We start from the raw sequence: 26,670 nt of genomic DNA, 5'->3' as shown, positions 1-26,670 counted from the left end.
CATCACTTCGATTGACAAATCATGGTCAGTTCCACGGAGGATTCATCCATTCTCGCCGCCACAGCCTTGAATGGGCACCAAGATAACATGAAGAAGCTGTAGGAAGGTGACCACAAGGAATATCTTGTCAATGCTATCATGACGGGTGCGTACTCCGTAAAGTAGCAAAGAGAAGGTAGTGTCAGTGATCTACTGCTGCTATAAGTAAGGGGGTGTCGATCACAGATCTATTGTTGTTTTGGGTTCTTGATCTACTAGTTCCTCGCCTCTTTCCTCGCGCGGACGCGACTCGACGGCGATCTTCGAGCGTGACCAAAGCGCGTCTCTGATGGAGAACGAACAAAGTTTAGCTGACGATTCGCGTAATAACTACACCCCGAGAAGATTATTATGGGTACCTCGGAACTTTTCATGGTCTCCCATGGGAGATAACAACATTGAGCGCTCTGATCCCCTGCAAAGATATGCAAGTAAAAGTCCGTGCATAAACATGGTTTCTATGAATTGGCCACCCTTGACAGAATATACTATGCACAGTCCATTGATCAATTGGAATCTGAAAATCTATGGTTCACTTTGCTTCCTTTCGCCCCAGCCACCCACAGGGGGATTCATGTACCGTGAGACTCCACCGAGCTAGGGGGATTTGGTGTCATGTAGCTCTAGACATACATACATGCCGATATAACATCCGACGGGATGTTATACAGGAGAGTTCAAGTTAGTCTGCATCTCATTTATACAGCTCTGGAATGGAAACTAGAGAAGGTTTAGGTTTCCTGAGTCATAGAGAATGACATTTTATTAAACTTAAGAAGAGAAATTATTAGGACGGAGGATTCCCCAGAGGAAGAAGAAGAAGAAGAAGAAGAAGAAGAAGAAGAAGAAGCTAAGATTCAGAATAAAACCGAAAATCAATAGTGGCAAGCGAAGTGGTTGCTCCGTATAAATAGTAATCATGCCCCCCCTTTTGGCAAGCGGAAGGGCTCCACTTTGTCCCGTTCGAGCTGAACGAATGCTTAACCAACTTTCCTTTCTCCTCATTCCAGCTCACACTTGCAGCCACTTTCTTCGAATCATCGTCATTCCTTTACTAGAGAGACAACTGGAGCAGGTCTTTCCCCCCTCCCCCGTCTCAGCTCTGCAGTCTCTCATTCCACACTCGTTTTTTTGTTTCCCAGCTGCGCCTCTCCGATCCTTTACTTTCCCTACCCCCCAGCCTTCCGATTGTGATCTATCAATCCCCAGGCTCACCTTGTAAATCCTCCGTCTTTATCTGCCTCTCTTCCTCCCATATCTAGTTTTTCCTTTTCCTTTTCTCTCTCTTCGCACTTGATCCTGCATCTTAATTTACTAGTATTAATTACCGACACACTTATTTCCACTCATTTTTCATACAACAACGCCGACTGTCGTCTACCTGCCCAACCTTGACCTCAGCTCGGTATCTCCGGAACACCCCTAAACAACCTCACCTCCGCTGTCGCTTTGGGGTTCTGCAAGTTTCGCATCTCAGCATGCTTGCTTTTCAGCGGTACACTCTCTTTCATATTTCCAAATCAGCTATTCCACCGCCGTCTCCCAAATCGCAATCCTTGATTTCGTCCTTATCCGATCAACATCTGTGAGCTGTTCCGGTGGCCGTTCTCCTCCGACATGGCCACCAGTCGCAGCAATCCTATACCTCCACCCATCTCCCTTCCGGCCGCGAACTTCGCATCTCATGCCGTGCCACCGACTCCATCGCCCAGTCGACCAACAATCCCCAGTTACCAGTCTCTCGATCCATTACTCGCAAACCTATCCCCCGAATCTACTCTCGAAGCGCTTACCTCGACAGACGCAGTGCCGAAGAACGAACCCGCATACGACATCCTCTGCAAGAGCATATCCCAAGTCTCTGAGGCAGAGCGAGCTCTCGGAATCCGCGCGGCTGTTGCGGCACAGAATCTAAGCCTATGGTATAAAGAGGTACAAACCTGGGAATGGCCGAAATGCACGGATGCCCAACTGGGCCAAGGATTCATTTCGCCTTCTACCACGATATCCAATACTTCGGAGCCAGAATATCTGGGCAGCCTTCCTGCAGGAGTTGTAGCTGAACACGAGAAACGAATCGAGGAGATCCGTGATGGCATGGAAAGTCTTGGTGTCGACGAATTGAAAGAACACGTACTAAACGCTCATATTCCTTCACGGTCTCGGCCATCGTCATCTAATAGCAATCTTTCCGGACCCCCTTCTTTCAGCTATGTGCAATTAAGTGATTTCACCGCTGTTATCACCGCCACCATTTTGCGCGCTCTCCCACTTCTCTCCCGCCTGAACAGCCTCCTTTCCACGTGGGATGTTCGGTTACTAGTCCTCCGTCAGGTACCGGGACTATTGTGGAGCCTACGTCTAGCCCAGTCTGAATTGAATTCGGCCTTGGACTTGTTGAAGCCCTCTACACCCCCTAGCGAGCAGGATGCCTTATATTCCAGAACAAATTATCATGCTAAACGCGCTGCGCTGGAGGTGACGGTTCTTTCGGCGGGACGACGAATGGATCGTATGCTTGACGCGCTAGAGGGCCGGGAAGACTCATTGCCGGAGAATTGGATTGATGAATTGGAAGCCATTGAATCCGGTTTTGGTAACTGGGTCATGGACGCCGAGAAACAGACAGTTGAGAATGAATGGCGGCGCATGATGGCCAATAAACTGAAAAGCAAAGACCACCCACAAGTACCAAATCAACCAGCCCCTGTATCAGATGAAAATGGAGCTCCTGAAGACCTTACCACCCAACCCCCCGAGCCTTTTCCCCAAGCTGCACGTCCACCTTTGATGGAAACTATCGCTGAGGAACCTGGAAGCCCTACTGAGGACCAGATATCCTTCGAGACCATGCTTGACCAATCTGTCGCTACCTCTCAACGAATCGAACAAGCTCCCACTCGTGGGTCCGGTACATCGTCCTCTCTTGATGGCACAGAAACGGCCAACGATAGCTCTGAAGCCAGTCGAACAATCCAAGAGGCCGATACTGTAATTGAACCGATTGTTACCCCGGAACGAAGTACCACGAACACTGCGGTACTCGATGCGTTGCCTCTTGGCGAGAAAGAAACTGCAAATGCGCACCCTGTCCATGCCCAGCAAATCTCGTCAGAATCGGTGTGCACTGTCGCAGCTAAGGACATGCCTTTCTCTGATCTTAACCGGGAAGAAGTAACGTTGCCTGAAGATATTCTGCCGAGAAAGACGGAGCCTGTGTGTGAACTCCAGAAAGCAGCAGAAGATCCCTTCGTTGCTCAAGATAAGGTACTGGGATCGGCAGAACAACGATCTCAGGCAAGAGACTACCCCGGGAATTCCGCCTCTCCTGAAGCAGATAGTTCCCCAGCTAGTCCAAGTTCGCAAGCAGAAACTGGGAGTGTCATAATACAGAGACCCAAGGGTGTAGTAGATTCTCCCACACTGGAAGAAACGGTAGAGTCGCATGGTAGCGAAACATCGACAGTCCCAACTGCCCCCGAATCTATCATTGAGGTCTTTGGTCAACTGCGGTCTGCCTCAGCTGAAGAAGCAACGACTCCACCTAGCGTCACCGTTGAACCCGCCCCCACCGATGTTGCTGCTTCGATAGCGGTAAACCGAGATAGCTCACTTTCTTCTCGAACCAGCAGCCCTTCGTCGCCGGTGTCTTCTAGGCCCCCCCCCTCGTTGACAAATGACAAAGACACTGCAGCTCCATCTCCAAGACAACCTTTGGATAGCCCCATTAAGCTTTCCAAAACCAGACCGGGACGTTTGGATCCGGAAGAAACTTTGATCTCTCGTGGTCGACGAGCATCGGGCGCCTCCGTAGATTCTTCCGATTATCCATCACTCGTATCTAGCCCGGACATCCGAGGCTTGCATACCGTTTCGTCGAACGGAACGCCCAAACTTATCGAGACTCCTCCATTATTCCAGACAGATTATCAGCGTCCTGGGCCCATGCCAACTAATAGTGATCATACTTTGCGAGAAGACCGCTTGCTTCGCTTAGACAGCGAAAAGTCTCCGCCCACATCCTTAAAACACAATAGGGCTCTTAGCCTTCCACTGCAACGATTTATCAATGAACGATTGGATATGGACTACGAGGGTGAGTCAAACACCGATCTGACCATTCCGACCATTGACAAGAAAGTCACGGATTCCGTCGTGAGGTCAAGTTCCCATAATGATCGCCTGCGTCCACTGTCGCATTCGAGCAAACAGCGTCACCCCGCCCCCTCCACAGGTATTAGACGTCCTGTTGGCCGGCGTTCTGACCTTTCTCGGGAAGACCACACATCTTCAGGACCCGACAGCGTTACACAGAGACAGCCCAAGGTTTGGGAGCGTAACAAGAATACTTCCGTGAGAAATACAGCACATAAAGCTCCGGTTTCCCAACCACCCGTCCTTTCAACAGCCACCCGCGCCAGGAAGCAGCTGACTGCACACCCTAGTCTTGAGAGCATTGGGGCATATAAGTCTACGCCCCGTAGATCTGGAGAGACATTGACCGGCACAGCGAATGAAAAGACAGGCTCGCGGCCGTCGACTCCGGGTAGCCAGATCAGAAGGCCAAGGGATCATCTGGACGAGAAAATTAGCTCTATTCTTACTACCCTCCCGACTCGTATCCATTTTGAAGACCGTGAGGCTGATGCATCATCTGTGATATCGTCTTTGCCATTGAACGCTAGGGAGCGGTTCCGCTCTATATCCCCACAAGGGTCAGCGTCACGCAGCGGCACGCCCACTCCATCGCTTACCCTCACCCCTGCTGGTTCTCGTAGGAGATATTCTCATGCTCCAGAGGAAAGCTCCGTGAAACTATACCATCTGCACCAAGGTGGTAAAACCGTTCCTACCAAGCTGTTCGTCCGTTCAGTGGGAGAAAATGGTGAGCGCGTGATGGTCCGTGTTGGTGGTGGTTGGGCGGATTTGGCCGAATATCTGAGGGAGTATGCTATTCATCATGGGCGACGACACGTTTCGGACACGCCTCGGGTCGAGGTCCAAGGATTGTCATCTCGTGAGACGACACCAACTTACACGCCACCAGGGAGCAGGCTTACTAGGTCTGGCAATGGACGATGCACGCCGTCCCGACCCCATTCTGTTATCAGTAACCGACCATCATCCTCACTGGCTGTACGCAAAACGAGACGGGCTTCAAATGTATCTGATATGACCGACCTCAGAGCAGCAAGTACAATCGAGACACTAAATTTATCATCATCCCCTATGTCAACTGTCTCCTCGCGCAGACGGCTCTCGACTTCTTCCAATACCTCTTTCGGTGCGGCTTCAACAATGAGCGACGCTCGATATGGATCTATTCCTCTTGGTTTGGCGGGACCTAAGCCACGGTCTAGGTACGCCCCTATGAGCGCAGAAAGTGAAGCGTGGGTGGAAGATGTCCTGGGTCAAGCACGGAGAAGCTCGTCCCTGAGACCTTTCACATTTGGCCTATCCCCTCCCGAGCAAGATCATGCTGCTGGTAAAGTTCCCACTTTACCTAAATCTAGAAGCATCAGTGATATTGGCAAAGTTGGTTCGAGCAAGCGAGTTGTCCTTCGCGGGCTTGGCAGCCGGTAACCTGGATTCATCGATGCATTGCCCTCTGATTATTGCCTCACCTCCAGCATTTATTCCCTCCTAAAATCCCCCTTCTTATTTACTTTGGTCTACTAGCACTGGCGTTTGCCGTTTATCCGGGTTTCTTTTCATCAGAGGACGGTTCTAAGAAAAGTATCAGCCATTTGCATTGTCGGTGTTTTTTTATTTCATTTTATTTTCTTTCCGGCATTTTCCAAAGGGGTTCTGTTTGAATTTGATTTCCTCTTCTCTGCCATTTCTCATTCTTTTTGACAGGCATCTAGATGGTATCATTCATCTTTGGCATATTTGCATTCAAGCAAGCGTTTCGGCTTCTGTTTGTGTCTCTTGTCGTCTGTTTATTGTTTTCAATTCTTTTGCACATATCTAGATACCCTCATACACGGTTCCTACCTTCTTCTATGGCCGCTTTTATGTTTATATTTTAGAAGAAAGAGTACATAGGGGATTCAAGAATTCATTAAACATTGACAATTCAAAGTCACTAGTTATTTCACATCGTTACTCTTTCTCTATAATCTCACTCTGCCGAGTTGAGAGCCTCAGACTGGCTAGACCCATTGCTTCGAAGAATTCGCCTTATATAAGTTACGAGAATATAAGAAAAACGCTAATATGAACGCCCACCAATCCAAACCGGCTACAGCCAGCTACCGAGCAGTAACCCATAATCCATAAGACCCAATTAACCCGGGGTACAAGTGCAAAACACGCCAAGTCTTTGTGTAAGAACGATCATACCAAGACTTATCGTAAAATAACATGATGACTGAGCCATAATCCACCCTTTAAAGTTACACGCGTACGATGCAAAAGACTTCTTTAGGATGAATTTTGTATGTGTTCGCGTCGTTCAGAGGGCTGTCGCTTCCAGGGGATATCTTTACTGAATAACTCTCTCAGTTCGGGAGAAATTACTTGGGGCTCGCTGTTGTCACCTGGTGGAGCGCTGGGTCCGGAGCTGGTGCCGCTGCTGAACCCGGTGCTTGGTGGTCTTTGTGGCGACTTGCCTTTATCTGCATCAGAAGGGGACTGGATGGGTTTTCGTTGGTGAGCAGAAGGGACGGGGAAGTTGTTTTTCTTGTCTATTGCTTGAACGGCTCGATCGAAGCGACGAAATAAGGATTCGGCGCGGGTGAGGATTGGGATGAGTTCCATGGTGTTGGAGAGTTCGTTAACTGCAAATATCAGCTTAATAGAGTTTCAGGGTTGAGAGAATGGGGAGTACTCACTGTATTTCAGGACTTCATCGAAATGCTTCAAGTGGTCCATGATGACATCTCTGTGCTTCTCTAGGATTGCCAAAGCAATAAAGAGGTGGAAACTGCTGGATAGATAGTCGGTCCACAATGTCTCCCAAAGGCGTAAAACATCTACCCATTCAAATTCACGCTTATACCATACGAGGAGCATGCGGAAGAAGAAGAAAAAGTTTGTGCTATCGGCAGACTGAAGGTGGAGGTATAGCTGAGGATCCATGAGTTGTACAAGGTGATCTAATGTCAGAAGTTGGGCACGCATGCCAGACTGGTCGCGAAGAAAGTTGCGTTCCTATTGGATTGGTCATTAACAGAAGGTGGTTGATGATAGGGGGTGTAATCGTTACCATTCGGTCCATGAATCCGACAAACGCCCAAAAGGCGACTGCATCATCCTGCATGACCGCATATATCGGTGCTAACAGGTCACTCATTCCTTGGACATAGCCTAAGTCAGGGTTATATTCGTTATACGTCAACAACATGTCTTTCATCTGTTCGAGATGAACATTCGTCCCTGTGTCTGCAAATGGCGAGTCAGGGTCTGGATGAGGAATATCTTCCCCAGCAAAGAGAGGAATTGTGCGATCGGTACGATGTACATCCTTTTCTGTGATTGTAAAGTTTAATCAGTAGCGGAGACGGTAAAACAGTGTGTAAAGGAGGCATACCGATGCGATTTCTCTGCTCTTTCCAATACTCATGCTGTTCCTCGGTGGAATGTCCCTCGACCATCGTTTCCCACCAGGCACCCTTTAATCGAATGTACTCATCCCGTTTGGAATTCATTAGAGCTTGACGTTCGTCATGGGAGCTGTCCCATGGATATACACCAAGCAGGAAAAGCCAAGCTAACTTTCTGACGCCATCGTTCGGATCGAGACCCCCATGGAATATTCTCTCTTTCACCTCCTCAACAGTAACCTGCAATCTACCCGTAGCGGGGTCAAAGAATCCCTCCCATTCTTTTAAAGTCACTGTCTTGCGTCGTTCGTGAATGGACATGGTTCCCGTTTCAAGCTCGAGAATTTCGAAATCACCCACGGAGCTGTTTTCCATCTCGAGGACATCCCGTGCAGTCCATATCCGCTGGTTCCTCTCGCGTTCGCTCTGTTCAGATATGCTCATGGCCCATCGAGCAAGATATAGCCTGGCACTATCAAACTCATCCTGCAAGGTTTGGATCTCCGGTGTCTTCATCAGCCGACGAACTTGCGGAGGAATTCGCGGATTTTCGGCTATCTCATTCGCTGTCCGCTTTGTAAAGGTCGTGATTTTGCTCAGCTGCTCAAGCACCTTCCACCTAGTCTCCTTAATCGCTTTCATGAAAGGATCCATTCCCGCGTCCCGCTGTCCGCTGCTACCTTGCGCGGATGGACCAGTGGCTTGATCCTGGGCTCTGGTTACTGTTCCATCGGCCGTCAACGGCCGCCCAAACGATATGCGATCTTCTTCGGATGGGTTGATCAAATATACGCTATTATCGGCGGCTGAGCGCTGCACCTCGACATACTTCCGAAGCCACCTTAGAACCTCGTCGCCACCCCAGAACAGACTGCCATCCTCACCGAAGGGGTCAAACGATTCCTGAGTCCTCTTCCTTTTTTGTAGGATGGTAGATTCGCATTCGCTGTCATGGAAGAACAGGGCGGGAAAGCTATCACCTGCACGCGTATTGATCACAAGGCTTCCAAACCACCATCCGATGCTCGGGGGTCGTACAAGTAATGAGTAGATCTCAGAAAGTGGTACGGCAAAGGCATAGAGCCCTATTGGGTCTTTATGGGTAGTGGTTGTCGGCAGAGGGGGTACCAAATATCTCTGTCGCGGGGGAGAGGAGTCGCCCGCAAGATCGACTTTGACATACGTGTTATAGGCGTCGCCTAGCGAGGATTCCGGAACCCAGGCAAGGAGGTATGATGATAGCTCGGCCTTTCTTGAAGAGTCGGCCGATGCGATCGCATTCGAAGCACCATGAGCCGGCTTTTGTTGAATGAGGGCGATGAACCCAGGAATATTATCTTTGGAGGAAGGGGTGGGGTGAACGTAGACCTGTAATGCTCGGTATAGATCGGAACCGTCAGCGATTAATTGATATTGAGTAAAACTTTTGGCAGTTCTCTAACCTTGCTTTTTGAGAATAGCAGTTTGACTCCTCTCCCAGTTGTCGCATGTGAGATGGTGTTGTAATCGTCTTCCTCGTCGTCGCTGACGTCGTAGTAAGAAGCCGTCGGCGATGGCGGAGAAGGTGGTGGGGTGTACTGAACTTCCTTGCGTGCCATTTTTCTCTTTGCGTCTTTATTTCAAGACCACAAATAGATGGTGATTCTGTTCAAATGACTCAGGAAAGACAGTTCATCGTTCTCCGTGATATAAGTAGTTATTTGTTGTATGGAAATCCCCCGTTTGGTAGGTGAATTGCGGGGAGAAATGAAGAAAGGCGCAAACGTCACGAAACCAATGGAGATCCACCTGATCACGGCTGCATGTGATCTCCACCCATGAAACTGCCAATGATTTTTATGTGATATGTCAAGATCAACTCACTACTTAGGAGTATACTTTCTTTTCTTTCTCCTTTCTTCTCCTACTGTAAAAAACAATGTATGTTCAGCAGCATAACAAACAAGGTATGTGGCGTGGCATGTGGCTCGTTCCGTAGATAATATTTATACTAATCGATAACGGTCAGCATAGCCACAATCGAAATGGTTGCTGCCTGGCTAAAATCCCCGACTCTGGAAGAATATTAATCCTCCTTTTTGTCTGGTCTTGAAAAATCCGAGGAGAAAGAGATACGTCTCACGAATTCAGGATATCGTATTGGATTATCAGGCTATCGCTGGCCCATGACCACTGGTCAAAGGTATTAGTATCATGGATGGGTAGAACTAGACTCTCCTCATACCATAAGCTTCTGGAAACTCAGAATATTACAAGATAACCCAATCGGCAACCCGAATACAAGTTGGATAAACCCCCGAGCCCACTGCCCCACAGGTTGAACCCTTCATCCCGTAACCCGAACCAGCTCTTGGTTATACTAGTGGACGTCGGGCCGGGTCTGGTTTCCCTAAGCTAAGTTACTTGGCCTACAACAGGGATACACGGGCTGTCAATTGTCTGAATGAAACGACTACTCACGTCTTGCTTCAGATTTGATGTTATACAGGCACATTGTGGTACGTATTACGACGAGTTGAGGTTCACGCAGCCGTCTAGAAACAGATGGGAGGTTACCTGTCTCTGGTTTTAATCTGACTTGTCAAGAGAGCTAAATGACCGCTCAAGCCTTACAAGTGAAGTAGACTATGAACGTGCTTAATACAAGGTTCTCCTCTCGTGAAGCTTTCAAGATATGGTCGAAATTTTTTTTTTATCAATACTAGTACTCAAAGCTCGGGGGATAAATGGGTTGAACTGTACCAGTTATATCGATAGGTATTGAGTTCCCATCATTCCGGGTACAAAAGTACATGCAGGTATATTAGTGTTGCGAATGCCTGAATGGTAGGTAGCTCATATTTCCAATGCTACAGGCAGATCATCTCTTCAAACCATCCATTATTGGTCACTCACCAAACCATTAGGTAAGGATCGAATCCTACCTAGGTACCAGGTGACTACCAGTGAGGAGGCATTAATGACGATTATGGATTCGTGACACATCAGTATTGCTTTGACGCTGTTCAGTAGGGACCTCGGCTTAGTTTCATAAACTAGTTTATATGATATTCAATGATGTCAATGCATATCTCAGCTTCAAACACCGGCCAATCTTAGCAGTGAACCAGAGACCTGCTCATCAACGCGGACTATGGTATTAGGTTATAACCTGGGTCAAATGTACTTTTGGAGAATCATATACATAGGAGAAGTGAAGAGAAAGATATCCTGGAGTTTGCTACCTCTCCGAAATTTGTAAGTTCCCGACTGAGCCGTATACTTGGAGTACAACAAACGTGCAATGGAACCACAGCCGCGGGATCCGGATCCCATAGCCCGTTCAGGAAACGATACGCCTGTCCAATTGAATAGCAAAGTGATGTACTTCTGTGTAGATCGATCAGTCACACTGACACAATGAGGGAATATATAAGGTAATGGATAGCTATGGCTCCCGCTTTACAAGGACAGCTGTTTTCCTTATTACATGTACTAATATCGGAACTGTACAAAATGCCCGAACTTGCACGCACGCTGCCAGCTTCCTGGTACTGCAGCCTTCCGCTCTACCAGCTTGAGCGAAGAGCTGTTTTCATGAAGGCACGCCAGCCAGCCTTGGATAAGTGACGTTTGAAAGTGGCTAACAGACTTAGTCTTGGTATCTCCTTGGACCTGTGACGAAGTTCCAGAACGTCGGGGAAAAGAATGAGTACGAAATTGCCCAACAGCCCATCTTGGCTTTCAGGGCCTCTGGCAGTTCTCCTTTACCCGAACCAGGCGAGTTTCAGGTGATCTGTGGGAAAACAGTGCGTCTCATGTCCCTTGCTTGGATGCACACCTCCACAAGTAGACAGGAATTTCCAGTGAAATATGTCGGTCTGACTGTAACAGGAGAACCCGCTGCGATACCATATCACTCCGACCGGCCTCATCTTTACGGCCCTATCAGATGAGGCGCCTAGCTTTCATGAGTATTTTCCGGACCTGGAGCCATTATTGCAGAGAGTAGACTTTACCAGACTACCCTACAGGCACAGCATCAAATATGAAGGACGATTCAACTGGAAGACTATGTAATCTCTCTGATAGTGCATGTTGAGTGGATAGATGCTTATATTACAACCGCAGGGTCGACGGATATCAAGAATGCCTTCATTGCCAATACACCCATCCATCGTTCTCCGTCTACTATCCGCCGACCTTCTACACCGTTCACAATCACCAAAACTTTTCGCAACACATTGCGGACCCTAATAAGCCAGATGATGGGCTGTTCCTCTATTTCTTCCCCAACTGTACATTAAATGTGTATGGTGGAGGGATGTCCTCGTTCCGAGTTTGCCCAACAGAAGACCCAAATATCACCCGAATGGAATTCGACTACTACCACATGGAATCCGGTGAGAAGTTCGAAGAATACTTCAAGTTCGTCCGTCAGGTCGCCATGGAGGACTACGAGCTCTGCGAGAAAGCCCAGGATAACCTTGGCAGGGGAGTGTATAGTGAAGGAATTTTGAATCCGGAGAAAGAGAATGGTGTTTCCTGTGAGTACGACAGATTTCGAAGTCTCCATGACCCCACTACTAATGGCGCTCAGTCTACCAGGACCGAGTATTTGAGTTGGTGTGCCAGCAACATGCCGCAGATCAGTTAGCAACGGAAAGTGTTACTCCAGTGACGGAAGAACGAGACAAGGGACTGGAGCAGATCCCGGCCACCGCATGAGGATAGCAAACTGTAGGTGGGGCCCATTCTGGAAATATTGTGCCTATGATAACCTGGATTATTCCTTATTGCCAAATTCAAAGCTCTACGGTATGATCTATTGGTAGTTATATTTAATCGAAACCGGAAACTTTGAATTTCCATGTAACCCTCAACTTTCAGAAACAGTAAACTATATATTAACCGAGATCATATGTAACATCCAGTGACCCTATTATTTCAAGTGCCTCTGGAAAATCCATCCTAATCTGGCAAGCGTATGAGCGGTCAACACTATTTGCTGGCTAATCTCGGAGGATGTGATAACAGATACGTAGGCATGCGGAGGTGAAGGCCAAAGATCATCGAGCTCTGAATCCTGTAAGTCCCTTCTATGCTCGAGCGAGCCCTTTTATAGATTTCACCAGACCCTGAAAGGTCTGGGGGACAAATATTCTTTCAAGAGGCTTACAGAAACTTCAAACTGGAGTCACTCATCATGGAAGCTTTCATTTTCCCGACAGCACCCACGTTGCTTGCACTGCTAGCTGGAATAGCTTTTCTATACCGGTTCTGGCCGCACAATTTAACATCAACCCCTAAGCTATCGAATCCTAAGACATCTGACACCCTTAGTTCAATCCCAGATGTCGCTAAAGAGGAGAATTGTGGAGTTTCCAAAGAATCAGATTTCCCAGCAGGCTGGTGGGTGAGCAAGGACGTATTCGAGCTCGAAAAGCGTGCAATATTTAGTAAGGCAAGTGGATTATACCATTAAGCCACTATTTTTGAGGATGCACTATCTGATTTAACATCTAGTCATGGCTTTGTCTCTCTCATCGCAGTCGCTTTGCGAAGGCTGGTGACTATCAGTCCTACGAGGTGGCTGGGTTTCCCATTTTTTTAATCTTAGGAAAAGATGGGAAAGTCAGAGCTTTCCACAATGTCTGCCGTCATAGAGCATACACAGTCACGAAGAAGGAATGCGGATCCTCTGCCGTGCTTGGTTGTCGATACCATGGCTGGAGTTACAACACCTACGGCGAGCTTACCAAAGCTCCTCATTTCGATGAGATTCCAGGCTTTGACAGATCACAGAACAGCCTATTCGCCATTCATGCGGTTACGAACGGAGCTGGATTTGTATTCGTTAACCTTGACGCTAGCCCAAGAATCTCGTCGGTCGACACAGGTCTGCTAGATGCCTTTGCAAGCAACAATAAACTGGACTCTCAACCATTATGGGTTGCAGGACAGACGATCAAGGCTGATTTTAATTGGAAAATGGCCTGTGGGTTGATTTATTGTTTGTTTTATTCGGTCTGGTGTCTGACTTCCTAGCAGTCAGGTCGAAGCAATTGATTGACTTCGCCAAATTGGAAAATGCAATTGAACAGACGAGCTATCTATCTCAAGTGACCAGTATCTTGAAGCATTTTCGGGCAAAATCAGAACATTTTTCGCTCTTCCCCTTTACCTCTTTTCACACTATCAAGAGGACCGGATGGTGGTGTGCACTGAGCTTTATATCAGTATCTGAACAGAAAACTGCAATCCGATACGACCTATACTGCTCGAAGAATGACAGCTCTTGTTTCCAGATAGTTGCGGATAAATTGGCCGAACTTGTGGAGGAGAGAGCCCGGGAACTAGAAACAGAGTATCAAGAGTACGTTCTGGGATGAACATTTAACGCGAATTGACAACTGACCCGGCCCCAAGGTCATTCATATCTGTGCCCCCAAGTCTTCACACTGAAGAGATAGTTAATATTTCCCCCTTCTCTTCTTCTTTCGTGAGGTTATTATGTTCTCCATGAGCGCTGAAAAAACTCCGCCTGAGTAGCATTTCAGAAGAATATTCTCGACTGCCTCGAAGCTCATGTCAAGCTGGAGAAAGCGCAGGGAGCCGAAGTGTTTCCAGCGATGAGAAAACCAAGGGAGAATTCCAGGTTTCAGCAAGCTGAACAACGTTAGTACCGTCCAAGTCGTATAAGCGTGCGTTCCGAGTGTGCTAATAAAATATGGTAGTCTGCAAGGAACTTGACTGTAAGAGCGAGTTCAGAGGAAAAGATCTCGCATGGTAAACGCGCAGATGCTTTGCATTTTCTTTTATTCTGGTTGATTGACTTTTCCTTGTTTGCGTTCGCATTGTCCCTACCACCCTGGACAGACGTACTCCGTATAGCGTCATTACCGAACGTGTCAGTTGGAATCTTGGCACCGTTGTTGCAATCTGGTCAATAGATAGCTCATTAATAATAATTCCCAGTCGTCTCAGATTCACACCTCGCTTCTACTCTTACCGAGTTGACAGGGAAAGAAGCAAATCCTCGAGAAAACTCCCGGTGGATCGTACCGATCGGATTCATCATCGAATCATATTGATCGGGCGTGTAAACCTTCCCCTTTCTCACAATTGACAATTTGCACCGTTAAATCGATCAACACCCCAACTCCACATCCCCAGCGCGTCGGACCGCACAGGGCGGACCCTCGTATCCTTAAATACATTGGGGTTGCCTCTGCAGAATTGGCAGTTGAAAATCAATACTACCACTTTTTTCTTTTTCATTCGAGTTTCCTGACCCGAACATCAGGTTTCTGTTGTTGACGTTATCGAGCCAATCAGATCACCCAACCGGGGTAAAGGCTGTGTTCTGCACTCGTTTCGGCAACTCGTATTTAGCGTACGTCGCTTGAGGATTAACGGCGATGATCGATCATGGCGGAGTTTACAAGTGCGAATCCGGCTAACTTTCGTATTTACAAGGCAGTGAGCTGAACTTTGAGACTGGCACCTGTCATTGAACGTCTGTCATGATGGCGCTTCCTCCCATCGCGAAGGCCACTCTACAAGCTGCGCTGATTAATGCCGGGTCAAATATACTGGCACAGAGCATCCAGTCATATAGAGATGAGGTAAGTAGCATTCATGGATGCATGTAACATGGGGGCGGGGGAGTGTGTGTAAGGCACCTTAGCAAATTGGCCCCCAACCTCACTGATTAATTCATGCATGCTGCTAGTCAGAAAAGAAAAAATGGGCTGACGGCTTGATTCGCTAATCGGCGCCATGGTCGGAGTTATATGCATTGAATGATTATGCATCAGCACTCTCTCCATGATGAGCGTCGGATAGCTTCAAACACCTTCATAGAAACCGTTCGAACTGGATCTGCAAACACTGTTTCAATTCACAACATGTGCCTTTGTGATGTCCCCCATGACCTTCCTGTGGTTGGAAGGTCTGGAATCAGCACTTCCAGGTCATACTAGCGAGGAGCCCGCCGCCACCAAGTCAACGACCGAAAAGGCGGATAAGTTCAAACAAAAGAAGTTAAATGTGAAAAACACGGTGGCAAAGGTTGTGATCGACCAAGTCGTCGGTGGCGCCTGGGCTACCGTCCTTTTTAGTTTGACCATGGGACTGCTGCGTGGGCAAGAGTATGATGTTCTTATGGACCAGATTCGCAAAGTCCGTATATCCGATATCACCCATGGCTTGGTTGGGACATTGCTTGCTGACTTACGCTGGTTTAATAGGATTTCTGGCCCCTCCTGATCGCGGGATTTAAGCTATGGCCATTGGTTTCAATCCTGAATTTTACTGTCGTCCCAGCAGATAAGAGACTCTTGGTTGGTAGTATATTCGGTGTCGTCTGGGCTGTTTACTTGAGCTTGATGTCTGGGTAACTGGGCGACGGCGCTGGGGCGCTTTGCCGTGAGATCCGACGCAATTGGTATACTAGTCGGCGAAGTGGTATCTACTTTTGGGAAATGGCTGGGATGACCAGATAATAAATGTGTTGGTGGAACCCAGTTGCGACTAGAGAATTGGGGCAGGAAAGACGTAATAGTGTAAAGGGGCCGAGCGGGGTTGATGATGATCATGATGAACAGCGACAACTGCTGCATCGTCGGCAGCTCACCGAAATGGATAAAATCGACTAGTTTGAGCGAAAATGCCACGTTTTTTTTTGCCCCAAACACTAGTATCTCAAAACGAGGGAGCCAGTCAGACATGGAAAGAAAGACATGTCTCTGGAGAAACTTAACTTCCAGCCAACAAAGAAACAGAACGGATGGATAGTTTGGACGATCAGGATCATGAATTATCTCACCCCACATGAAACAGCATCCCTCGAGCGGGCCCTGACATGTACCATCATCAATGGTGCTGCCGTACAACTTGATATGTGAACACATACCGGAGCGGGACATAACTCCCGAGTCCGCCTACGAGGCACAGCTCCCGTTGATAGTATACAAGTTCTGTATCGAGTAAGCAGGTCAGCATGTTCCGAACATTACTCGGGAAAATTAGAATTTGCGGGTTGGAATGGAACGGGTGGGCAAGGCGTAAAACAAAGAACAAGTCGGGCTGATCTTTATCCACATTCTACTACTTATTTGCTGTTAACTCAAATGATGTGTTGTGGACTGGGTGATAACAGATTGAGCGGGAAGTCGAAAAAGGCCAAGAGTTTGACACTCATAGTCGTCGTCTAAAGTAGTACAAGTAAGCGTTTAATTACTGTGCAGCCCGAATGGCCTAGGGCATGAATATTGGACGCGAAGTCCCAGCGTAAGCTGCATAAGAAGGGCCGGAGGAAAGACCCCGGTCAAATTTACAGATTACCACTATTCTGGACGAGGTTACGCTATTTTCACTAGAAAAAAAGGAAAGAAAAGAAAATCAGAAACACGAACGAGTTGCCCTTTTGGGGGAAATCCAGTGAGCGAAAAAGAACGTGTTGTTCCCTTGCATGAGATTCCAAAGATTATTATTGGAGGCTGGAGTGAAGGTCATTTTGGTCAGCAGGAGTAAAACATGAATGATTAATACACTTAAATTGCACACATTACTGACAGTAAGAAAAGTAAGAGGGGAAAGAGTAAAATTACTATTTACAGAAACAATATATGAATAAATTAATTGCTATTGCATGAATGATAAGACCGATTCCTGGGAAGTGTGAAGAAAACTGGATGGTGGTAGGCGTGGCACAGCCCCGGCGAGAGGATCAACAACCTACCTAAGGCAAACCTACACTGTATCTTGATTTAGCACTGCTCTTTCTGACACCGAACTGGTATGCCGATCCGTTTCCATGGAACTTCTTCCCCTCAGGGAGGTTGGGGTTGGGAATTAAAGCACTTGCTAATAACCTTTGTAGATATTGTGGTAAAAGTTACTAAGTTTATCATCAAACAAAGAAGATTAACGTCTTCTTTATAATTTTTTTTTTCTTTGGAGGAAGGAAAACTCTCAGACCTCGAGGAGCGAGACTGAAATAGATGGTGTACGGTACGTATACTGTATGTAAGAAGTATGTACGGTAACCCACTCGTGTGTGTGTCACTCGTGACCCTCCGAAGGAAAAAAGACTAAAATCTCTCCGTGCATTAGCCCAAGTGGAACCAATTTAGTTCCTCCCCATTCACATTCCCCAAAATGTACATGGGCGTCAGCCCAGTGGCTCAAGTGTCATTCCAGGTACCCCCATAATTAGATCACATCATCTCCCTCTCTGCAGCGAGACGGTTGAAATGCATTCTCAGAGAAAGTTCAAACCTATTGCAATTGTGGGCCATGGGACACAGTTCGACCCAGACCCAAGGCGATAAGACGCTCTAGTGTGACATTCGATATAAGTTCGCACCACCTCATCTTTCCCATCTCTCCCGCAAAGTGTTCGTAACTTCCATCCTAGGGTCTTTTTTGTCCGTTCTCCCACCCGCGAGCTCACTGGTTCGTTGGATCTACTCCTGAGCAACCGACGCTTCCACGACCAGGATTGTGCTAACCAATCCCAGCAGTTGGTCTCCGTTGGTCTTTGTCTGCGTCTGTCACAAGGTTCTTCAAGGTCAAATAGCCATTGAAGTCCTGACAAAGAACCGGTGCGCGTGTGATTACCTGCATTGCATTATCTCCGTCCATTTGCATCCCCTTCTGGGACCCTGGACGTTTTGCAGATATCTACTTCAGGTGGTTGAACATAGAGGGGTAATTCCTTTGACCCGGACTGGCGACAGGCTGGCCTCACCATTTCTTGCGACGCCGGTAGAACTGCGATTGGTAAGATTGGCATTATTGGGAACAACAAAGACGATTTCCAAGTACCAAACGAAGACCAATGTACTGGGTAGGAAAAGACCCGGGACTCTGGTTTGTCTGATTGTACCATCACCACGGGAGCATCAGACACGCCAAGTCGTTTTAAGGAGGCAAAAAGCACGACCTACACATACACAGCCTCTATCCGATTATTGATAGACCTTCACAACATGGGCATACTAAGCTCGCAAGGTGGACTTTCATCGTCTGCCCCAGTGTCGTACAAGCCACCGATGGTAGCGAAGCGCGAGGCTCTAGCAAGTGATTGTGCGAATAATGTATGCTGGTTTGATGCAGAAGATGACCTTGAGAGTGAAGATGGATCCATTTCACCAATATCGGATCCACGACAGGATCGGAAGTCAGGAAACCACTGGGCTCGCTTTTTCCCCGAACTATCATCGCATTTTTCACTCGTGTCCCCGATAAGCACCATGACACCAGCAACATCCTTATCCTTGTCATCCGCCGAAACACACCATTCCAGTGATCCTAGATCCCACGCTGACGATGTAGGACAGAGAGCTGGTTCCTGTTCATCGTCATCGCCGGAGGGCTCCTCGTGCTACAGTCGGAGATCCTCGGCAACAAGTCTGGACTCTGTATCCCCGGGGCCCACTAAAAAGTGCGCTGATACAATTTCGGTAGTTTCCCCCGCTGATGCAGGGGTCTTTGACGATCTGGCGTCCATACGGCGGTCGCATTCTCGCCCCTTGCTAAAAAAGCTCTCTGCAGCCGAGCTGAGGAATAAGCCTCTCCCACTTGAGCCTGCCATTCGACTGACCCCGCTCTCCGTCCGCCATAAAGATCCACCTAAAATCCGTACATCTACATCAGCTGGCCCTCAGAGTGGGAGGTCAAGGGTCTCAGTAGCGGCAGAGGACTTGGAGAACACACTCTCTGGCTTTAGAGCGGACTCACCTACGATTCCTTTACACTTACTTAACGAGCCACTGCAGATTAGCAGAGGCAGGATGGAGATGATCCCTTCGCGACCAGCACCACAACCTCCAACTGACATGCGCCAAAAGCGGAGAGTGGAGGCACGTGAAGATGAAAGGGTGAAGAAGAACAAGGGGGCTTTCAATTTCCATTTGTCAGGGTTTAGCAGGAAATGCAGCCATCTACATGCCCGGTCGTGGAGCAGCCCGAATATGAGATCGGAGGCGGTGTCTTCAGCCACACGTGTCCGGGGGGGCTCTGACTGCAAAGAACGTAAGAGCAAAGATGATATGGCGGGGCTGCCTAGCTTCCTTAATCCGAATCAGATCTTGGAACCTCTATCTCAGTCCATTGAAAGGGAGCTGCGCATGCAGCTTCCGCGGCTGCAGGTAAAGGAGACCAAGACTGCCTGCTCACCAATCCTGGAAATAGAGCCCAGTACAGAAAAGGAAGCCATTCAACGTCCCGAGGAGGTGGAGGCTTCACAGCGCGAAAAATCACCGGATCAGGTTATTTTCAAGGAGAAATTTTTTGTGTCTTCAAGCAAGATAACTGTTTCCCTCTCTAATAATGTGTCTCACCAGGTGGATATAGCGGAGCTCCCAGAGATGGTCTATGAGCTCGATAGTGGCTCCCCGAAATCCCGAAGAAAGCCTACGATCTCAGATTACCTGCCTACGCCTACCTTACAAATGCCTGGGAATCTGCCTGACAAGGTTGTCGTTACATTTTTACGCCAAGTACGCTCGCTTGACGATCTTTTTCGTCTTGCAATCATTTCCCGACAGTTCTATCGTGTTTTCAAAGATCATGAATTAGAACTTATCAAAGGCGCTGTCTTCACAATGTCCCCTCCTGCATGGGAGCTGCGCGAAATGAGCCCGCCCTGGAGCACTGAATGGCAGATTCTGGTGGACCCCGACACCCCAGTTCCAGAATACACCCCATCTCTGTACCTTCAACGCTATGCTCAAGATATCTATACGCTTGCTCAGCTCAAATTACTCATTTTAACTCGATGCGAGACGTTTCTGCGTCAGGATACGATCCGCGGTCTGACAGGCAAGGACGATGCCTGCGCCAAAGAGGTTGATGATGCCCTTTGGAGAATCTGGACGTTTTGTCGTATTTTTGGCAGTGGGAAGAGTCGTGAGGGAGATATTGTTGGTCAGGTGGACTGGCTGAATGGGGGTGCTATGGCTATGAGTGACCTCAAACATGGAGCTACGGCGTCGGTTACCGAACCATTTGGCATACATGACATCCTGTTTGAACCCCCGACAGGGTTTGGGCATGGTAACAAAGGCGGATTATCCAACGATCAACTGTACTATATGACCGAGATGTGGACCTGCTTGGGCGTGCTGCTTCAGCCAATCCATGGCAGATGCAAAGAAGCACGTGAAGCAGGCATATTTGCAGGTCATCAAGTAACGGAACACGACCATGCTAGGGCAGCAGCTGTGTTAGGTCAGTATCCCTGTGCCCTTTGTCATTTTCTTTTCAGTCAGGCTAATATATCGAATAGAGGAATGGACATACTATGTTCTCACACTTGGTCCTTCGGCAGTTTTGAACATGGCCTCGATCGGCCCCGGAGGCTGCGCGGCGACATTGAAAAGAGCCCAGTCTATCGGTTTGACCAAGTGGGAATGTTCCGAGTCTGGAGTTAGCCGCTCGTCCTTTCTCAAGGAAGCGGTTTCGAAAGCTTATAGGTCGCGGTGTGACAGCCTGTGCCAATGGTCTCCACGAACATCGGAAGGCGGTTCCCCTTCTGCTAGCGATACCAGCTCTCCGTCAAGTGCCAATTCAAGAGCGGCCCAGCTTCAACTAGAGAATGAACGTCGGAGGCAGGCAGCCTACGCTGACCAGCTACGAAACCAACGGAAACGGCCAGCGAACGAAGGCCCCCACTCGTTTTCAGACGAACGCCCCATCTCCAAATACTCATTCATCATGAGCCGCCTTGAAGGTGTCCCATACGAGCAACGTCCGCCAATGCCTGCACCACCCACGATGGCATCTTACGCTGCTTATTGTGGTCCGCCGACCAGTCAATATCCAGTCAAGTCCCAACCGCCGTTTGCCACGTACCAACAACCGCAGGTCCGCGATCCTGTGGATCAGGCTATAGATATGATGGTCCGGGAGCTAGGTTTTCAAGAACAAGACGCCAAATGGGCGCTGAAAGTCACAGATAGCGGGGAAGGGATCAACGTGAATGCTGCAGTATCTCTACTTATCCGGGAGCACCAGAATTACCAACGCAACAACAATGTCGTTCCTATGCGAACATATCGGAGCAACAGCCTCTTATCCTCGGTCATCGCTAGCCCGGAATCCATGAATTCTGTCTGGAGATGGGCCTGAAAGTCATACACTATACACGATGAAGCATATTGCTTGTACACTCATTTCGATTTTATCTTTCCTTCGGGTTATATGACTTGCAACGAACTATACAACGCCATTTTGAAAGCAGAGGCGCCGTGCGCCCTTTTTGATTATGAAACATGTGTTCACACACATCGCTTCAGCCCGAGCCTTGACGCTGTACCAGATTATGATACCCACTATGTACGATCCTTTCTTACGTTTCTTTCCTACATATCAAAGATGTTGTATATTAGATACCTCAGGATAACATTGATAAACTACCTTTCGACGCCGTTTCACTTTCACATTCACAATTAGAATAGAGTATTTTCATGATTCATATTAGCGTACATTCTGGCCATCCACAGTTAGAGACATAATTCATTACAAGGATGACATTAACTAAAATGCCACTTTTGCGTTAACACAAGCCTCCATGTCCTCAACCAATCACGAAAGCATTTAGAATGCAACTGTCGAGGCGAGGCCATCCAGTTCACGCTTGTAGTTCCGATGCTGACTGATCTGGTAGAAGAAGGTGCTAATGAAATCCTTCGCATCCTTGACAATCTGGATACCTTCCTTGAAGCTCTCAGGTTTGTGGATCTTTCCAGCCGTGACAACACCATACCACTCAACCGGCTGGGGGTTATCAGACGTAGCGACCTTCACATCAAGCGCGGAGCCCAGGGCTTCCTTGATGAAAGCCGCCGCTTCACCAGTGGCGCCCAGAGCCTTGAGATGACCGAATGTCTCAATGATCCAGTACCGGATCTGGCCATTGGCCTTGAGGCTTTCGACGTGCGGACCGCCAGGGATGAAGGTAGCGTCAAACATCGTCGAGCGCTGTCCGTCATACTGGTGGTCGGCGATCACGCCCTTGGAAGATGATTTGTCCTCACCGTCGGCGTAGATAGGTGACCGCTTGGTGCCAATGACGAAAGGTAAGGCTCCAACCGCCGTGATGGCGCCCTTGAGGCCATTGAAAGCGACGGGGTCGTATCCGTCGCCGATAATGATGGCGATTCGGCGACTGGCGATCGTCGGCTGCTTACCCGGGAACTCGGTCTGCGAAAGATGCTTGCTGCGCTTTCCATGGTTCGGGCGAAGTGCCTTGTCTGGGATCGGGGCGCCGACGAGCTCGGCGACTTCCTGGGCGAGAGTGAGATCGATCTCGGCGAGACGGTGGCCGGCGAGGCGCTCGTAGACGATGGGGTCGTCGCAGTGGTCCAGTTCGAAGCCGAAGGCCTTCTTGACGTGGACCTTCTCGTGCTCGGAGAGAGAGTTGTAGAAGAGTTGAGCCTGGTTGTGGTGCTCGCGGAACTTGGGGCTCAGGCCGCGCTTCTTGATACCGTTCAGTTTCGCAGGGTAGGACGCGAAGCCACCTTGTTCTACTGGTGCGGGTGGTCCGGCCTCAAACCGGTTCGGCCAGTAGTTGACAGTGCCCTGGGCGATGCGGTGGCGTTTGGCGCCGTCTCGGTTGTGGTTCAGAACGGGGCAGACGGGGCGGTTGATGGGGATTTCTTCCCAGTTGATGCCCAGTCGACTGATCTGAGTGTCGAAGTAGGAGAAGTTACGGCCCTGGAGAAGCGGGTCGTCACTGAAGTCAATGCCGGGGACGATGTGGCTGGTGCAGAAGGCGACTTGCTCGGTTTGAGGGAAGAACTCGTCGACGTTGCGGTTCAGTTCCAGTTCGCCGATCACGCGCAGAGGCACGAGCTCCTCGGGCCAGATCTTCGTCGCGTCGAAAATGTCAAATTCGAAGTCATCCTGTTTCTCCTCAGGGATGACCTGGATGGCGAAGTCCCATTTCGGGTATGCGCCGTTATCAATGGCCTCCATGAGATCCTTGCGATGGAAATCGGGGTCCTGGCCAGCCAGTTTCAGAGCCTCGTCCCACACCAAAGAGTGCACTCCCAGGTGGGGGATGAAATGGAACTTGACAAAATGGCGCTTTCCTTCCTTGTTGATGAGACTGAATGTGTTGACACCGAAACCCTGCATCATACGGTATGACCGAGGAATGGCCCGATCAGACATGGCCCACATGAACATATGGGTGGCTTCCGGGTGAAGATAGACAAAGTCCCAGAAGTTGTTGTGAGCAGTTTGGGCCTGTGGTACCTCGTTGTGCGGCTCGGGCTTAACAGCATGGACTACACTCGTTAGCTCTAGAGTTTTGGACTCATAGTTGGGAGGAGGTACGTACCAAAATCCGGGAACTTAATCGCATCTTGGATAAAGAAAACGGGGATGTTGTTTCCAACCAGATCCCAATTTCCTTCGTCGGTGTAGAATTTCACGGCAAACCCACGAACGTCACGGACGGTGTCGGCACTTCCTTTACTGCCCTGGACCGTGGAGAAACGAAGGAAAACCGGAGTGTTCCTTGAGGTATCCGTCAAGATACCAGCGTAGGATACATCTTCAGCGCTCTCATGGAGCTTGAAGTTTCCGAATGCAGCGGTGCCACGCGCATGGACGACTCTCTCGGGAATGCGCTCATGATCGAAACGATGAATCTGGGTTGCGATTCGTTCAATCTATGGTTCTGACCCATACCGATTCGGGGAATCATACCTTCTCTCGTGCAATCTGGTCCTCAAGCATCATAGGACCGGTGTGATTGTCATTCACCTCCTTCAGCCAGTGGTCCGTATCGCTGATACGCACACCATGGTCGGTGGTCAGTGGCTCCTTGCTGGACTGTACATTATGGGTGTCGGGTGCTAGGTCAACTAGCTTCTTATCCTTGGAAGCAGCGCCCTGCACTGCTTCTTGAACCTTGTGGAGGCCCCCAGCCACAATATTGGCCATGATTGGGGTCTGATGGATATGATGATTATGGGGACGATAAGATAGTCGGAGATAGATTAAGGTGGGATCGAGGCTATGTTCATGAAACGGTCATTACTTGCATGAGAAAAGAAATGTATTATTCTTCAGCTTCTTATAGCTTTTCCAGTAATGAAAAACTTCTGAATGGATGTTGTGATGGGTCCCGCACGTCAAAATGACGTCGCAGGGTTGATGAACGTCACGTTGACATCGAACTGGTTTTTTTTCTTTTTCTGATACTGTTTTCTCTTATGAAGAATACAAGATGATGAGTAATGATTATTCGAATCCATTGGTATTGGTCAGAATATCTTCTTACTGATTATGTTCCTTGTTTATGAACTTCGTCATCGGGAAGGAGAGTCGAGTGCTTTTCTTATCGGGCTTATCGAGAGTCTCCACCAGAGCTCGCTCTTCTTTCCAGGGAACGAATGCCCTGCCCTTACTCGAATCGTCGTAAGTCGTCTTTGTAGACGAGGGAGGACTGGGCTTGGACCTCTGGGGGACTATTCGGAACTTGCCGCCAGTAATTGACAATTTGACGCCCTTGATTGACGGGGTATTGAATAGAATTTATAGGACAATAGGGCTAAATGTTAATTGATTGATGAAACTTGCCCTAACTGAAGAAGTGGGGAGTGTACATGTACTACAGAGTAGAGGAGAATGGGATTCTCTCTTAAGATTTTCATTTGGAAGGTCTAATTGCACTAGTTTATTCTTTTTGAGCTCTTTAATCTCTTTGAAGTCTGAGCTACTCTAGATATCAATGTCATGCAATTCACGTGGTCTAACTGGTAATGAATGTCCTCAGGCATGATCCTTCCAGACATCCCAAAACAATCTCCGACTTCGCCTGCTGGCCAGCGTCGTGCTCAGTCCTCGGCGGATACTACCATAGCCACGACCCTAGTAATGGGACCAGAAAATTCTCCGATGTAACTATTGCTGAACTATGTCAATTATTGAATCCCATCAACTGGAAGGGTGGCCATTTGTGATCTGTCACCTTGGTCGGTGGGTATGCGTGGAGATCATCGGCGAGAAAAGTCAAAGAACCCATACCCTGCCAGATTATGACAGGTGAGACGCCAATTCCATTGTTCCGATTGCAATGTGAAAGGTTATCGTTAATTCCACTGGGGAAAGGAGCAGAACTCAAAATGAACACAGACACTCCACGCCACACGGAGATCCTGCGGTGAGTAGAAGCACACTGTAAACGCTTCTCTGACCAAGTTCGACGCAAGGGGGCTCATTGTTTATTGCGCAGGGGAGCGAAACGAGGGCAGAAGAAAAATATGAAGGGAAACTGTTACTGGTCGATCTACCTGCAGGACGTTCTTGTCGCATCCGTTGGGTTCGCGGCCGACGTTCGCCATCGCCTTAGCGCGAATCAACAGATCCTTTCATCTCCGTCCAGAATGTGTCAGTCAATCAATTCATCTAGGCTCGGGGCCAGTTCCTTGTCATTTAGCATTGCCTCCCCAAAACCCTCTTGTTCCGCTGGGATGCGAGGGGTGAAAGAACCCGAAACTCTGCCATTTCCCACCTTGAAACAGGGGAAAATGATGCGGCATAACCGTTGACCATGGCTGTCCCCATGGAGAAGTCGAAAATCCACCAAATTGACCCGCATATGCGCGCTGGTAAATCCTACAGTTTATTGAAAATGACGCCTCACCCGGTCCCTGGAGCTTGACAACCCTCACGACTGTGAACCTCGAGTGCTTGCATTTTGTACAGGCTTGCTTGCTGGCTTTTTCTTTTCGCTTTCTCTCCCCTGCCTCCCTTTCTCCCCTCCGTGTGATGATGGCCATGCAGTACGATCGTCATCAGTCACCAACCGTAGATCGGTGAGCTTTGTAGCCCCCACCCTGAATACAGATCAATTGGCCACTGACGAACCATAACGATTGACTAGGGTCATTGACGACAAATTTCCATCCGACACGAGACGAGAATTAGAGAAGCACATTGTGTTGAGTGACGCATCACATACGACGAGGCTAGGATCAAAAACGCGTATTCTACGAGCTTCAGATGTTCTGCTATCCTTAGCGGGCAGATCGACGAGCGGTATGCTGCTTCCCGATTAGCTACATATCGATGCATGAGGGAT

The 26,670-nt window shown here is 48.6% G+C and overlaps 7 protein-coding genes across 7 annotated transcripts; 3 read left to right on the top strand and 4 right to left on the bottom strand.

Annotated features, from left to right (window-relative positions):
* Window positions 1-1,656: 1,656 nt before the first annotated feature.
* On the top strand, window positions 1,657-5,622 carry AO090701000151 (GAS2 domain protein; the record flags this gene model as incomplete). Its single annotated transcript, XM_023237450.1, has 1 exon — window positions 1,657-5,622. The coding sequence occupies one exon, from the start codon at window positions 1,657-1,659 to the stop codon at window positions 5,620-5,622; it is 3,966 nt and encodes a 1,321-aa protein (XP_023092014.1).
* An 843-nt stretch (window positions 5,623-6,465) lies between these two features.
* On the bottom strand, window positions 6,466-9,184 carry AO090701000153 (GTPase-activating protein GYP7; the record flags this gene model as incomplete). The annotated part of the gene is made up of 5 exons (XM_001822980.3): window positions 6,466-6,821; window positions 6,876-7,194; window positions 7,250-7,512; window positions 7,574-8,954; window positions 9,029-9,184. 5 exons carry the CDS (start codon window positions 9,182-9,184, stop codon window positions 6,466-6,468), a joined length of 2,475 nt encoding a protein of 824 aa, XP_001823032.1.
* A 1,801-nt stretch (window positions 9,185-10,985) lies between these two features.
* Window positions 10,986-12,222, top strand: AO090701000154 (RHO alpha subunit C-terminal catalytic domain-containing protein; the record flags this gene model as incomplete). Its single annotated transcript, XM_023237449.1, has 2 exons — window positions 10,986-11,002; window positions 11,697-12,222. 2 exons carry the CDS (start codon window positions 10,986-10,988, stop codon window positions 12,220-12,222), a joined length of 543 nt encoding a protein of 180 aa, XP_023092015.1.
* Window positions 12,223-15,865: 3,643 nt separating this feature from the next.
* Window positions 15,866-16,297, bottom strand: AO090701000156 (uncharacterized protein; the record flags this gene model as incomplete). Its single annotated transcript, XM_023237448.1, has 1 exon — window positions 15,866-16,297. The coding sequence occupies one exon, from the start codon at window positions 16,295-16,297 to the stop codon at window positions 15,866-15,868; it is 432 nt and encodes a 143-aa protein (XP_023092016.1).
* A 3,327-nt stretch (window positions 16,298-19,624) lies between these two features.
* Window positions 19,625-21,704, top strand: AO090701000157 (uncharacterized protein; the record flags this gene model as incomplete). Its single annotated transcript, XM_023237447.1, has 4 exons — window positions 19,625-19,843; window positions 19,919-20,074; window positions 20,123-20,804; window positions 20,863-21,704. The coding sequence occupies 4 exons, from the start codon at window positions 19,625-19,627 to the stop codon at window positions 21,702-21,704; spliced, it is 1,899 nt and encodes a 632-aa protein (XP_023092017.1).
* Window positions 21,705-22,172: 468 nt separating this feature from the next.
* On the bottom strand, window positions 22,173-24,527 carry catA (catalase catA; the record flags this gene model as incomplete). The annotated part of the gene is made up of 3 exons (XM_001822984.3): window positions 22,173-23,866; window positions 23,920-24,232; window positions 24,291-24,527. The coding sequence occupies 3 exons, from the start codon at window positions 24,525-24,527 to the stop codon at window positions 22,173-22,175; spliced, it is 2,244 nt and encodes a 747-aa protein (XP_001823036.1).
* A 979-nt stretch (window positions 24,528-25,506) lies between these two features.
* On the bottom strand, window positions 25,507-26,368 carry AO090701000159 (uncharacterized protein; the record flags this gene model as incomplete). The annotated part of the gene is made up of 3 exons (XM_023237446.1): window positions 25,507-25,744; window positions 26,101-26,143; window positions 26,209-26,368. 3 exons carry the CDS (start codon window positions 26,366-26,368, stop codon window positions 25,507-25,509), a joined length of 441 nt encoding a protein of 146 aa, XP_023092018.1.
* Between the last annotated feature and the right edge of the window lie 302 nt (window positions 26,369-26,670).

This window comes from Aspergillus oryzae, chromosome 5 (genome assembly GCF_000184455.2).
Source record: "Aspergillus oryzae RIB40 DNA, chromosome 5".
In the NCBI taxonomy this organism is placed as follows: Eukaryota; Fungi; Ascomycota; class Eurotiomycetes; order Eurotiales; family Aspergillaceae; genus Aspergillus; species Aspergillus oryzae.
Note: the sequence above shows the minus strand (reverse complement) of the source record. Positions and strands in the feature narration are given on the sequence as shown.